This window comes from Mauremys reevesii, linkage group 22 (genome assembly GCF_016161935.1).
Source record: "Mauremys reevesii isolate NIE-2019 linkage group 22, ASM1616193v1, whole genome shotgun sequence".
Taxonomy (NCBI): domain Eukaryota; kingdom Metazoa; phylum Chordata; order Testudines; family Geoemydidae; genus Mauremys; species Mauremys reevesii.
In genome coordinates, this window is record NC_052644.1 from 4,895,898 (window position 1) to 4,911,668 (window position 15,771).

A 15,771-nucleotide genomic window follows, 5' to 3' on the forward strand; every position below is an offset into this window, starting at 1 on the left:
CCCCAACAATCCCCCTCCTCGCACAAAAAACCCCAAACCCCGTTACATACTTTTCTCACCTACACCCAACAATTCCCCAAGTTCATATCCAGGCTCCTTCCTAGCAATTACTTCCCTCTCCCTCAGCTCCTCTGTTTCCCTGGACTCCCACAAGCCTTTGCACGGCTTCTGAGGGGTTCAGGAAACACGTTTCTGTATTGTAGTGTAAATGAATGATTACTCAACGTTCTGTATTTATATGCCTAGTAAGGAATCGATTTGTCAAAAAACATTTCCTCAATCTTTCTATCATCTGTATTGTTAGAGACATACCTGCTGATAGGTATTGTGAAATAAATTACCAAAATTATTGAAACGGATGTGATTATATTATGTTATTTTGACAAATGAAATATGCAGAATTTTAAAATAATGTGAGAATTTTTAATTTTTTGGCGCAGAATTCCCCCAGGAGTACGACATGCATGGTGAAACCAAACATGCACTACCTCCACTGTACAGAAAAATCACATTCCCCAGAACACAGAAAAGTCTTGACCATTTGTAAAGCACAGGTGGCGTGAAAGATATGTGAGAAACTTAGTGTGTGAGGTACGGGCAGAATGTTACTGCTCAGGGAGGGACAGATGGTTAACGCCTGTCAGTGAGGAGCAACCAATCAGGTGCTTTGCGACCAGGTATGTGCCAGCTGATTGGAGACAGTACATTCTGTAACATACATCTCTTTCCCTTAGGACAGGCCTGACAGTCTACCTTCACAGCAGGCATCTCCAGGGTCTTTCAGGGTAGAACAGAAGTAGTGAGCAAATCCCGTAGGAAATCAGTCAGCAGTGTTTTCGTTTTTTAAAATGAGGTACATTATTTCCATCCTATGGGCAAAAGCAGGCTCCCCTACTGCATCTAGAACCTCAGACTAGATCAGTACAATTACAATGGCTGTGCCCTTCCTACGCACCCCACTCCCTATGCGCCATGCCTCGCTGCTTCAGTCAGCAATATACACAAATTGATGACAAAATCTCAAGGCCACAGATGGGTAACCGGGTAGAACCAGCCTCTGCACAGTAGAGCAATCCAGGATGGGAGTTCCTGAGACTGATTGCTTTAGTTCTCAGGCAGAACAACAGGAACTGATCAGTGCCTCAGGGGAAGAATGCATTACTGCTTTGCAGGGAATGGGGTATTTTTTGTTTTTTTGTGTGAAGGAAGGGGTCCCGTCCTCCCAACATCCTCAGACAGGACAGCTCTGTTCTGAGCAGGCTTTGGAAAGAGGTACCAAAGAGCTGTCTAGAGAGAAGTTTAGCATCAGACCTATAGAAAGGCACGGAAACAAACCTTTTTACACAAAGCAAAATGACCCCAAAGAATCCAAAGGAAGAACACCAAAAAAACCTTTCCCATACTCACTGCCTACAGAGAAGCAAGAGAGTCCAATGGAGCACAGATGGGTCCTTATATTATGGTGAAAGGTTTGAAAGGAATCAACCTTGGGCTTCAACTCTCCTTCTCCACTCAGAATGTTAGCATCACACATGCACAACCTAAGGGCTTTCATGGGGAGGGAAGGGGTTTAAGTTCTAAAAAACCGTCATCCAATATTTACATAAAAGCTTTTGTTTTAAAGCATGAGAATATAAAACTTGGAGGAATGCTATAAGAAGTACTTTCAAGCACATTATTCTGTCATAGGTATAACTTTAAATGCAGTTTTGTCAGTACATAAATAACCCAGCTTATTTATAGGAGGGATTCAGTTCACTGAGAGCTGGCTCTGCGTGCCGAAGGGTGTAAGGAGGGCAGGGCGTGCTTTGAGGCTATTTTTGTTTTTAATTTTTTTTTAAACTGCCTAGATATAGGGACTCAAACATCCTTGAAAGATAAAAAATAGTGATAAACCACAGATCCCATATTAAAGTGCGAGGAGACACAGGAGGGTCTTTGTAGGGATTTCTCCCATTGGTACCATAGAAACTCCAGTTAAAAACTGCCCTATGTTACTGAGGATAGGGAGGCCACACAGAGAGGAGATGGGGAGACAACACAGGTTTAAGAGGTGATTCGCACACACAGCAGCTTACATTTGGGGAGAGAGGGAGGAGGAAGGTGACATGCACACACGACAATCTAGAGGGGCCGGGGTCAGGACGGCAGGGCTGTGGGCAGGACTGGACACACACACACACACCGCACATGCAAATGGAGGTGAGGGAGAGGACAGCAGGTACAGCAGTTCAGGTGCCAAATTAGCACTTTGCATGTCACGTAGCACTAGTTAAACTTGCATACGCTTTTCTGTGGTGGCACCATACCAGGGATCCAAGTACAGATCCTGAAGGGTGGTCCAAGATGGAGCCTTGAGAACCTACCATCCTTTTTACTCATGCACAGCTTTTTTTCCACCCACTCCCCTTCAACATTCACTCCCTACCTTTCTTGCTAATGTTGTGGCATCAACCAGCAGCAGGTGAGCATGCAGTGAATGGCCGCCGCCCTTTGTCAAAAAGCCAAAGTGTGTCACCTAACTGCTACTAGCTGGAGATACAAGGAGGGCCTGGAAGGTGGGTCCCTCTCTCACAATGCCATCAGGCTGGCTACAATTTTTTTTAAGCAAACAAAATCAGAGCCTTGAGGGGACACCAGTAATGTACTCCACCCTCCCCGTTTAGCGGGGATACTTGCACCGAGTCTTACCCACAAAGCCAGAATGTCCTCAAGATTTACAGAGGCTTCAGCAGCCACCCAACTGAGGGCTGCTAGAAGTGTCTTACTACTGCAGTCCCTGCCATGGATAAGTTAGCTGCAATACTGTCCGTGCCTTCAGAGCCCTGTGACACACTGCAGACACACGCTTCCCTCACAACCTCATTGCACAATAAGTGCTGGACTGAAAAACCTTTCCACCAACAAAAGAAAAAAGTGTTCTAGTCCCACCACCTGCCCCCCACCCTCCCCATACTCAGTTTAACAAAAGTGTTTCAGTAACAATAGTGTTTTAAAGGAATCAAAATCCAGCTTGTCTGATAGTAAACATCTACTGTGTTTCCAAACCTCTCATCCTGTAAGTGCTAATGCCAAATTCTACCAGGGTGAGAGATATGTCGTGATTTGTCAAGGAAAAGGCAAGGCTAAGCCAAACAAGCCTGAACTCTCCTAAGGACCCTGCTGCACAGTAGTTCTGCTTCCAAGGAAAAGGGGCCATCGTCTGTGCCACGTCTCTCATCTCTTGATTAAAACCAGTGGATGGTGGGAACATGTTAGTTTTCCAGTGTCCCTTTGTTCTGAAGGGAGATTCCTCTCACTTCCCACCCTGGTCATCAGTTAAGTCAGAGAAAGTTACATTCTAGCTTTGTCCACACACAAAGCTGTACTTGTTAGAGAGATCCTGGGTCCAGACCTGCGGCGATGCAGCTTTCGGAGTAGCTACGCTGATCTGCTAGCAGTGAGATTGCTCTGAGTTATGGTCCCCATGATTAGTGTCTTTTTTTTTTTTTTTTTAAAGTGTTGGATGAGCCTCAACCATATCCTGTGGCACGTGTTTGGGTGTTTCTGTGGCTCTGCACTCTGGCAGAATCTTTCCCGTGCACAGGCTGAGGGTGTTGCGAAGAGTCAGTAAAAGGACATGTTCTGTACAAGCAGCCAAGTGGACAGAAGCAATAGATCTCAGAGCCCTAGACTGAACTCGGTAGTGTTGTCATGAACGTAGGTTGGCTTGGATCAGAACCAATCACACTTGAACAGATTCAGTACTCAAAAGTGCCCCCACCCCCACCCCTACAAACAAGAGAAAGGTCCAGTGTCCTCTTCAACCCAGCCCCAGGCACCAGTCTGGAACGCTCAAAATTTGCACCCGATGCCCCAACTTGTTCCTGCTTTCTCAGACTGCCAACACAGCTGAAGCTTGCAACAGGATGGTAGAGAGAGGGGGACAGCAGAACCCTGGGTTTCCTTTCCAATTTCCACGCTGTGTGAGAAAAGACCAAACCTCCTTTCTCCCACACCAGTTCACAGTGTGTGCTGCTCCGCTTGAAGCTGGGATGGGAGAAGAGGCTGGAGAGGAGACTGTGGTGATGGAGGAGGTGTCTGTGGTGGGGACGGCTGAGTCATCACAGGTGTGCTGGATAAGAAAGGTGTGCTGGCAGGAACCGCTGACGGAGAACTGGGTGTAGCACTGGGGGGCTCGATAATTGGCCGATTGTAGAAAAAGAAGGGGCACTGCTGGATGAAGAGTTCAATGATTGTCTGATAGGTGCGCGTTGCAGTGAGAGCGTCCATAGTGCTGAAGTCGGGTCTCATCAAGGTGGGCCAGAAGCAGATGGAGAGGTTCTCGCTCGTCATCAGATTCACTCTGTTGTTTTGACTGACCCTGCAACAGATAGAGAGAGGCCGTGAGCACAGTCTGTTCACAACAGGAAGAACGCTTACATATCTAGGACGTGAAGAGTACAGGGAGTAATCAGTTGGCATCCAACTCATCCCCTTTACAGCATTATCCAAATTCCGGTGGACTAGGAAACCATGCTCAAAACCACACCCAAGCTATCATCATGTGCCTTCTGGGAGAGCTCTCCTGCAGTGCAGAACGATGAATGCAGGCTCCCTGCTGACTTCTAAACTCTGCAGCACCAGAAGTGACCGTACATCTCCAGAAGCAAGTGACATTCTAAGCAGAAACTAATGGAGTTGGAGAGATGTGGGTCTAATGTAGGTTTTCCCCACAGAATTCTGCTAGTTCTGATGTAGCAACGTTTATGGATCTTAATTAGCCCCCCTGATAAATGACATGTCCGCTTAACTGGGACAACTGCCAAGCAACAAATTCACTCCAGGCTGCTTCCCTACTCTATTACAGCTGCTAAATAAGTCAACATTAGCTTAATATTGTTCCAATGCTTTGTACATAGCTTATGTTAAGAAGCTGCTCATGGAATAAAGGGGACAGTCTATGTATCCAACCGCCATCCATGGTCATACAGAAGTAAGAGATCTCGTACATACTTGTTCAAATGAGAGATGACATATTTGAAGACCTCATAGTTCTCCTTGGGAAATTTCTTCAGCACCTCTTTGAGCGCATGTAGCTTCTGCTCTCGGTCATTAATTTCTGTCAAAAGAAAAAAGCAATGAGAATCAGAAATTTCTGAGGAAGTGAAATGCTCATGAGCCTTTGATGAGCTGATTAAATACAACTGAAAGGCCGCCAGCAGCAAAGAGAACCTGCTCAAACATATGGATGTGAATCTCACTGGGTCTTCTCCAAAGAGGAGCCGAGCATCTCAGGGAATTTGTTCAGACAAGTGTCATCCTACTGTTCAATCCAAAAGTTTACCATCAGCAGCTAACCGTAAAGCCACATGCACTTATAATTGTTGTGCCACAGGTGGTGTAGGATAGATTCACCCTTTAAATGCACATATCGCTGCATACAGAGAAGTGCTACATCCTACTTGGTTGCATGACCTCCAGGGTGCAACAGTGAGGGAGCAGATTCATAGCTCAATTAATAAGTCTCCCCTACAAAGAACACATCATTCTTGGTGTACTGCTGTATTGCCTTTGGGGAACATAATTACCACATTTGTATCTTTCTTTTCCATCCAGCACACGGCCTAGAAAAGCAGTCGAATAGAGCTGTGTACGTATCTTCGAGTAAAGCATTATCAAAGACAAACACTGGGCACACTCAGATAAGATGCATCCCAACACTGGATGAAGAGGGATGAAAGCTTGAGCACCAGGCTGGTATTTTCAATCTTCAGCACACGTAAGAAGAGAATTCCTTGTTACACCTGTGTAAGTCTCCTCCTGCACTTCAGACCATAGATTGATAGAGAAGGCTGCTACAGCTCTGGGTGTCTAACTTAGACATGCCCAGAGAGGCCAGTAGGGAGGGGAGGGTGCTGCAAGCTGGAATGAGCCTGGAGGCTGACAACACAGGCAATGGACTCCATCTTTTGAAGGCATCAAGATCTGGCCTTGTACCCTACTGACTCTAGGCCCTCATTCTGAGGTGGGGAGGGAAAGTTATGAAGCAGCATTGGTACTATATACTTCCCTATCCAGCTCCTGAGCATCCTGAACAACAGGTCTCCAGTGCGCGCTCTCTCTCCTTCAAGGACAGGGTGGAGATTGGTACCTCCACCATATTCTATCATCCATAATGTACATGCAGTTCTCCAGAATAAAGGGGAATAAATTCACTGGAATAAATTGCCTAGGGAGGTTGTGGAATCTCCATCTCTGGAGATATTTAAGAGTAGGTTCGATAAATTCTATCAGGGATGGTCTAGACATTATTTGGTCCTGCCATGAGGGCAAGGGACTGGACCCGATTACCTCTCGAGGTCCCTTCCAGTCCTAGAATCTATGAGTCTTCCTCCCCTCACCATTATACAACACAATCAAGGGGAAGAGAGAATTTACAGGAAGATGCCCCACATTTATCCCACTCTAGGTATAACCTCATCCTCTACAATCCTGAAGTTTCATATATGAGCAATAACCCATTGCTGCTACAAATCACCAGTCTTTTCCGCCTGTTTCAGAAGATCCTGCTCTGGTGCTGAAGAGCAGAGGCACCTAACAACGAGCCAGATGATGTGACCTAACTCTTTGAACCTGGTTAGTTCCCAGATGGATGGCTTACCTAGGAACTGGCTGGCTTTAAGGGAGGATTAGGGGCACTAGTACTAATCCCTGCAGCAAGGAGACAGGCAGGACTCCAGTAACTGTCCCAGATCTCTAGCATATGATTCCAACTCAGTCAACCTATGTGGGACTGGGAACCACTACTGGAAAGCAGGTTGGTTGAAAACCAATGAAACCAGAATGGGCAGTAGCTGAGCATTAGGCTGGCAGAGGGAAAGAACTGGTCCTTGGGAGCAAAGGTTGGTGAAAAGAGGCTTAAACTGAAACACACATGTCCACACCTTTTGCACCAGTTTAACTAATTGAATCACTTTAGAATCGCTTTAAGAATCACACCTCTAAAACCAGTGCTATTCTGCATGTGCACAAGCTCTTGGTGATCTGGAGAAGTCTCTCCAACCCATCAGCCTTCGCTAAAAAACTCTTTCAAAAAGAATTAAATGGAAGGATTATATGATTTTCCACTACACTGAACTGTCAACTGACAACGGTGTTCCCTGGACTCCCCCACCAAGCCCAGGGTAACTTTTGGATGTACCTGGCGCCTTCCTTGAAGCCAATGAGGCATGTTTAACATTGTTCTGGTTATGTATTTCCCATTCCAACAGTGGCTGTCTGTGTACTGAGGTTTTGGAACAAAAGTATCCCACTGCTGTTAAAACTGATTCAGCAGTACCAGGTAACAAAAGTCCCCTACACTTCTTGGGAACTATCAGGATAATCCATTCATACTGTCAGGTGCCTGGATATGGATATTGTAATTAAAATAAATATGAAATATGTAGAAGGGAACGGCGTTAATGAGAATCTGTATTATTCATTTAAATTCTCAGCCTTAATATTTTATTTGCATTTTCCCCTCCAATGAATTGTATATCTAAATTCCTGCTTGTATGTGTACGTTTGTCTTGCATACCTCATTTCATTGCTCTGCTTAGCCCTTGGGTAGATGTACCACAAGTTAAAATGCGCAGGGCTGTGCCTCTACCACACTTAAAGATGCTGTGAATATCCGCACAAGGGGAAGCAATAAGAAGGACACTTAATGAAAAGGGAAATTAAATCCACCCCAGGCTCTTGCTGTTTTAATGTGCTGTCTTCACAGCAGAATCAACTGGGATGATATGCGTGTTTTAGAAAGGCTGCTGCACTAGAATTACTTGATTTTTCTTGCCAAGATTTCTTAAGTCAAAAAAAAAAAAAGCAAAAGATGCATTGTCAGCAACTTTCTCACACAATGGAATTTTTAGCATGCCTTTATCTTTTACACCTCTAGATGGCACCATGGCAAGGCTATCACTAACAAACCTATTTTCTTCCAGCAGGCTGTGAGCCCCTAAACATAACTGCCAGGAGAGATCCATTTTCCCAGCTGAATCTATGGCCTTCCTAGCCTAATTAATATGCATTATTCCAAAGGCTCTTTCTCTAAGGGCACTGGTCATGTTAAGAGCCACTCACAGCTTTATCTTAAGGACAGGGGAGGAGGAAAAGAAATGTACTGAAGGAGGCAACTACTCCCTGTGTGGGGGGTGACAGACTCACTGGGTCTTTCATCCTTTCCTCAGCACCATGTCCACTGCTAGCATTAGATGCCCTCAAACCACTGGTGATGGAGTTCTCTTCCCTGACGTTAACCCATTCTCGGAAACTTTCAGCCCACTGGACTGTCAGCTAGTCTCTGGAAGCCCAAGTTCAGCATTGAAAGCATTTATAAACTCCAGCTGATCCAGGGAGAAGAGCTGTCTATGGAACATTGAGACATTAACAGGCAGTGCTGCGTATTACACCGTCTCCCGCTATTCGTGGCAAACAGCAACATGCTCTAGAGACCCAACTGACTGTCAAGAACCATCCTTTAGGAGTGTGTTTCATCGGACCTAGCTCATACAGGGCAACTAGAACCAGATAAAGTCACTGGGTTGGGTTGCAGGCCTGGCACATAAGGAGAGACCACCCAGTATAATGTATTCATTGTGGCAGCGTAGGTTCTGCTGTGAGAAAACTACTTGGCTAGATCAGGGCTTGCCTGCTGATAGAGATCAAGTACTGACCGAGCAGCTAGACTGAAAGCCTTGCTCAGCCCTAAAAGGTAGCAGCTGCCTTTCTGGCATGTGAAAGCAATGGGTCAATGCCCCCGCCGAGCAGCTAGAAAAATAAATAAAAAATGGAAGGAAAAACTTGTGCAGGGGCTAAGCTACAGGCACATTAGCAAACCGAGAGACTAAAGATTCACCCCACTGAGGTCCAAGGAAACTGGCTGCAATTTTGGATTTATACCTGCCCAAACAATGCTGACTTGAGGACCCATTGCATCCCAGGGCAATATATTGGAACAAGCAAATTTCCAGATGTGCCCAAGTCCTGCATCTGTGTCTCGCAATCCATGTGCTAAAGAACATGATGTTATAGGCAGAGGATAGAGCGGTATGATTAGGAAAGCACCACAAATGTCTCAGCTCAGCTCTTGCTCTAAGCTCTACAAGCAGAGACAGTTATTACTGTTGTCATGATGACAACACACAATACGGACTAAGTCAATTAAAGCTAGGAAATTTGCAATTAAAGCCAACACACTGCCAGCACAACGTGCTCTGCCACTATGTTGATGTATTTCAGACAGGAGAAAGCAGTTTCCTATAATGCCAGATGGACAGAAGAATTTGGATTCTTTATGCTCTGAAACAATGGTGTCACCCATTGCCTTGTGCATACTCACTGTGGGCCTCCACCAGTTCAATCTGCATATTGTACGGTACCAGGGGATCGGGCAATTCTGAGAAGAAGCTTTTCATGGCACCAGCCACAGTATTCACTGTGAAGTCCTTCTCTGCCAGGTCTAGATTGTGATCTACAATGAAAGCATTTAACAGTTAAATCTCACCAAACACAAGACACGCAGCTGCTGCAGTGAAGCAAATGACACGCATGAGATCCTGACAGGGAAGAGATAGAAATCACTTGGCAGGCTACAAATGAGACTTAGAGAAAGTGCTGAGGGCCTATGTAGACAAACAGCTAAAAAACATGTCTTGCACAGAACATAGAGTAACCATCCCCCGGTCTTATGCGAAACTCCAATCCTGTGAGATGACGCCCATTTGACTGATAGCTAAACAGAAACTCTGAGGGGGCAATTAATTTGACAGGTCCAGAAAAGGGATAAAGGAGTCCTGACTTCCATTCTTACCCTACCCAGTAGGTAATACTGCCTGCCATGAACCTTTTGGATCTGGCTAATGAGATTACTAATATTCCTGCCTTGTTCTATTTTTCAAAGCCACCTGCAGTTAGATAAATTAGCAGAAAAGTATTTACAATCTTCTTACAGATCCCTCCCCAAAAGCAGCTACTGATGAAGAAACTCAAATGTGGCATCATTGCAGTTAATGTCTGTAGGCACCTTTAAAATGTTAAAAATCATATAAAGTGATATTACAAGAGTTTTTCTCTATCATGTCACCCTATAGTAGACATCATCATAAAGCTAGTTTGAATCCCTAAACTTTTCATATGACTAAAGCTACATTTATTCAGTTTTAAGTCACTTTATCATGTTTAAAGTCCTAAATTTGCTTTTCCAGACAACATCCCCAGCCAGGAAATAATCAAAATCCCAATGGTCAGCGAGGGCCCTGAAAGAACAAAACATTAGGACTTACAAAAACACTGGAAGTTTAAACACTGGTACACGGGAATTAGTAGTTTCATTTATCTGCACTAAATAAATCTCTTAAACACTTTATTGAAGGAACATGTCAAACACGAACTCCTACACAAAAGTGGCAAAACCTCATGTGAATACATTAATTACAAACAACTGAACCACTCACACAACAGTGTGGAAGGAAAGGGAGAGACTTAGATAAGGGCAAAGGGAAAGTATTAGATAAGATGGTCTACAGAGGCCAGGAGCAACAAAGACACACCATAAAAACTGCCAAATGTACAAGCTTTTGATGTCCCAGAGCCAGAAAATCCTATTTGCAAGCGTTATGGTACATATTGTGATGCCAGGAATTTAAAAATCAAGGCAGGAATTGCAAGGTCACGAATATCAGTTCTGCCTATGCTACAAAAATAACTGCAGTTAAATTTGGTTGTCACCCAAACATGTTATGACATGTTTTCACCTCACTTGTGTCATCAGCAAAGACTTGCTCTGTTTGAAGGGCCATAGCTAACTTAAAACTCATATTACTGACAACCTTTCCCCTACAATTGTTCCAAGTAATACCCATGATTACTATAATTGAAAGATTAGAGAAAAGATATTTCTCATTGTGTTTTCACTTTGCTTACTTTGCACATTTGACAGCACATTGCTTCTATTCAGTTTCACTGTTTCCCCTGCAGTTAGTTTCCCACTATCTGTGGATTCCACATAGCAACAGAAGAGAGAAAAATAAAATAATTAAAAAAAAAAAAGGGGGGGGGAAGAAGTTTGGCTCAGGGTACCTTAAACTAATTTAACTCATTTTCTAACCTGTCCAGTTCTTAAGTTGTGTGAATCTTTTAAGGAATCATGCTTTAGCCTAGGAATCTAGAAGCCTTATAACAGGTTACCTTACACGGTCCAAAGTGCACAACACCATGATTAAATATGGTTATATTCAAGGACCTAATGTCTGTGCGGTACTCTGGCATCCCCATCTAAATTTAAACATGGACATTTAATTAAATATGAACACAAACAACAATCAGTATGCTAGTCACCATGGTATTTGTTTTGATTATAAATTTATTTTATGTTGTATCAACAGTTTAAGTTTTGAATGCGCTGAAAATTTGTGCATTGACAATACAAAACTGGATCGCAATAGGTGTCTGGGACCGATGGGAGTTGGGTAAACAACAGGTGGGGCTTCTGGCATATGGGAAGACATGGGATGCATTTTGGGATTTTGGACTAAACACAACAGCTGGATGTTTCTACTAAAATTATCAGCCTCAAGCAGCGAAACTGTAGTTTAAAATTATTTTGTTTTGTGTTTCAGAGTTAACCCCTATTAAGATAATGGAGCAGCTCATGCCTCTGAGGTCTTGTCTATATTATAGGTTTATTTACACAACCTGGAACCAAAATATCAGTCTGTTTTAACTCACACCCTCATCTATTTTGGTGCAAATCTGCATGTGGACACACTTATTTCAGAGTATGAATGTTCTATTTTGATAAATCCAAAAGAAGTGTGCACCCACAGACTCAAGTCAAAATAAATCAGGGTGTGAATTAAAACAGATTGGTTATTCCAGTTCCAGATTGTACTCTATGAAAAAGTGTTTTTAAAACTAAATTAATTATTAGAGTTTGAGATCACTTACCACATAGCCTAGTTTAATATCTTTAAAACCATGTCAGCTGGTACCTAATTAACTCTAGGGTGTTAACAGCATTAAAACTATTTCTACACTGGGTACAAAATAGTATTTCAAATCATGTTAGCAGATAATTTAAAATACACCTTTTACCTGTAGACTAGACACGGCCTGAGGGCAGTTTGCAAAGCCAGAAAATAAAACCTTGCATTGATTCACACTTGTTTCACATTTTTAAAGTTATTTTCGCATCCACAAGGTCTAGAAACATCTTTTTAAAAAATGAAATAAAACATAAGAATGGCCATATTGGGTCAGAACAAAGGTCTTCCAATAGTGGCCAATGCCAGGTGCTTCAGAGGGAATGAACAGAACAGGGGATCATCAAATGATCCATCCCCCTGTCACCCATTCCCAGCTTCTGGCAAACAGGGGCTAGGGACACAATCTCGAGCCCTTGTATTCTAGAGTACCACCATCCCTTTTATTCTAGAGCACAAGTCTGCTTTAAGGGGTGGATTGTGTTGCAAGTTCTACAGCTGAGGAAACACAGCACACATAGGATACTGATTATTTCAACAGAGCAGACATAGCCTAAATATTTTGCGAAGAACAGAGTACCAACACAGCATAACAGTTACAGCAGTACCGGCTGATAATTTGGCTCATTATCACAATCTGATTGGTCAGGTTTGAGAAATTAGAGTAAATTCTCAGTCAGTCAATGAACAAATATTAAAGAAAGCTGTGCCCACTATAACTAATCTCAATTAATCTCACGGTCACATTCAGACTTCTCAGCTTTCAGTCTGAATACCGGTAACAGTTTAAAAGGTGATTACAGAGGCCCGGACCTGAAATCAAAACAGATTGTACAAAAACAAATCACTTTGATCAGGATTAGACCAGATGATCCTAAGTAAATTAAAAAAAATATTTCCTATGCTACTGCCACATCCTAACCCCTTTGCCCAATAGGAACAGACATTACCTTGATCAAACTGTCTCTGCAGACTCTCCATTTCAGACTTGTTTCCACTCACGCGGTAGATGCCTTCAGTACTCAACCCTAGTGAAACAACAAGGACACAAGAAGTCAGTGCAACTTTGTGGAAGTGTTATCTGGATGGAACAGAATTCTCTGTCTACAAGGAGGAAAAAAAATGAATCAGTGCAAAGACTCCCATGTCACAAGAACTGGAAAGTGGTGCACAACTTTTATTCCTTAGAACAAGCAATATGCTTTGCAAAAATACCCAGAGGGGAAAAAAAGCCTTGAGCTTCTCTACCAGTTTTCCTCAGAGGATTTCAGGGTACTTATAAACAAACAGTAGTTAAGCATATACTGAAGAGGGAAATATAATTAGGTCTAGTCTACACTTAAAAGTTGGGTCAACATAGTTACAGCACTCAAGGACGTGAGACATTCGCACCCCTGAGCATGCAGCTAAGCCGACCTAACCCGCAGTGTAGATGCCGGAGAGGTAGATTACCTACAGCAACAGAAAAAAAAAAATCCTTCTGTTGCTGTAGGCAATGTCTACAGTACAGTGCTATAGTGACATAGTTATGGTGGTGTCACCGTGCCACTAGCATAGACATGGCCTGAGTCACCATTTTATAGATGGGGAAAGAAACACAGAGGTCACACTGTAAGCCAGTGGCAGAATCAGGTTTAGAATCTGGGGTCTCTGACTCCCCCTCTGCCCTAAGCAGAGGACAATACTGGTTCTTACCTAAAATAAACATTGTGGCAACTGCAAACATAGCTTCTATAGGAAGTTAACCAGTTAAATGAATATACTGAACAAATAACACTGTTTCACTAAATAACTTCTTGGGGCATAAAATTAGATTTAAAAAGGCGCTTCTGTTTTCCACACATCTGTGCAACAGATGGAAGAAATAAGGCAAGTGACTCCTGATGTCCATGGGTATTTGGAGTCTGGCTAAAGGAAGAAGCTACCCCTCACTGCTCCTTTCCTTATTACTATCCCAAGGACAAATGCCTGTACACACAGCAGCTCATGCAGCTCTGTTGCAGTAACCACAGCCTATATAGAAGCGACTGGACACAAGAGGGCAAGGGTGATCACTAGCAATGCAACTAGAAGGATATGCAACTCTTGCAGTGAATCTATAAGCAGGGAGAACAAATGTCTCAATTTAGCCATCATTTTAATTGGTGCTTTCTGAGAAGCCCACATTCAGTGAGAGAAAAGCAGAGAACCTGTCTTATGATATACATAAAAGAATAAATGGACACAAATCAGGTATTAGGAATGGCAATATACAAAAACCTGTAGGAGAACACTTCAATCTCCCTGGACACACAATAGCAGATTTAAAGGTGGCCATCCTGCAGCAAAAGCACTTCAGGACCAGCCTTCAAAGAGAAACTGCTGAGCTTCAGTTCATCTGCAAATTTGACACCATCAGCTCAGGATTAAACAAAGACTGTGAATGGCTAGCCAACTACAAAAGTAGTTTCTCCTCCCTTGGTGTTCACACCTCAACTACTAAAAGAGGGCCTCATCCTCCCTGATTGAACTAACCTCGTTATCTCCAGCCTGATTCTTGCTTGCATATATATACCTGCCTCTGGAAATTTCCACTACATGCATCCGACGAAGTGGGTATTCACCCACGAAAGCTCATGCTCCAATATGTCTGTTAGTCTATAAGGTGCCACAGGACTCTGCTGCTTTTACAGATCCAGACTAACACGGCTCCCCCTCTAATACAGTACATTAATGGTATTTGAGTCTGAAGTGCAAAGGATTTATTCAATATACAGGTCATCAACTGTACAGTTTAAAAGCTTTTAATTGCTAAAGAAGTGGTCTGTATCAGGGTCTCATTTCACAGAAAGGAACTCATCTCATCAGAAGAAAAAGCTGGGTTAATGGACCAACGCAGAGGATCATAAAATTCAGGGCTGGACACAAAAGAATCAGTGTCTGTGCACTTGGAAAGAAAAACAGGAGCAGCTGCCACCATTTGTCTCCCTGCAGCCCAAATTCAAAACACGCCATTAGACAACGGGGCTTATTAAGGCAAGTACCTGTTTAATGTACACACAGAGCAAGAAAAGAGAGCCCCATCTCTTTGCCTTTAATCTGAAGCTCTGCCTTTCTGGTCCTTGCTCACACCTGCCTCAGGCTATGTCTACACTACCATGGTACATCAACCTAAGTTACGCAACTCCAGCTACGTGAATAACGTAGCTGGAGTCCATGTAGCTTAGGTCTACTTATTATGGGGTCTACATAATAAGGTCGATAGGAGAGTCTTACCTTACTCCTCTCATTCCTGGTGGAGTACCAGGGTCGACTGGAGAGCGCTCTGCCGCCAATTTAGTGGGTCTTCACTAGACCCACTAAATCGACCCCTGGTGCATCGATCACTGGAGCATCGATCCCACGGCAGTGTAGACACACCCGCAGTTTGACTCACTCCTGATGGACATACCCAAACTGTCCAAAGGTGACTTAAAATTGACAGTAACTAGTTCTCAAGATTTGTTTCTGGCCTTTGCCAAGCTATAAAGTATTGTTCATATTAAGTGTTCTCCAGGAGTTGCACTTTCCCCAAAGATTATTGTGCTCTGCTTCTTGCGTTTTGTTACAACCCCCAGCCCATGATGAACCATTACTGCTACAGCACCATGTTCCCAAGAAAGAGGCAGCCTAGTCAGAGACCCCAGTGCTAGTTCCATTTTCATATAAAATGGGAGAGTCACAGAGAAATCAAAGCAGGTATGTGCAAACTGGAAAAAGAAAGCAGTGAAAATATGAAGAGCTGTTT

The 15,771-nt window shown here is 43.4% G+C and overlaps 1 protein-coding gene across 3 annotated transcripts in view; it reads right to left on the reverse strand.

Moving 5' to 3' along the window:
• Nucleotides 1-1,190: 1,190 nt before the first annotated feature.
• The window catches only part of ARHGAP35 (Rho GTPase activating protein 35), a 103,626-nt gene continuing 89,045 nt past the window's right edge, over nt 1,191-15,771 (reverse strand). For all 3 annotated transcript variants that reach the window (XM_039510540.1, XM_039510543.1, XM_039510544.1), the window contains exons 4-7: nt 12,956-13,033; nt 9,365-9,496; nt 4,996-5,101; nt 1,191-4,363 (exon numbers count right to left, since the gene is read on the reverse strand). In XM_039510540.1, coding sequence (XP_039366474.1) covers nt 4,003-4,363; nt 4,996-5,101; nt 9,365-9,496; nt 12,956-13,033 — 677 coding nt within the window. In that variant the 3' untranslated portion in view covers nt 1,191-4,002. The remainder of the gene's footprint in view (nt 4,364-4,995; nt 5,102-9,364; nt 9,497-12,955; nt 13,034-15,771) is intronic.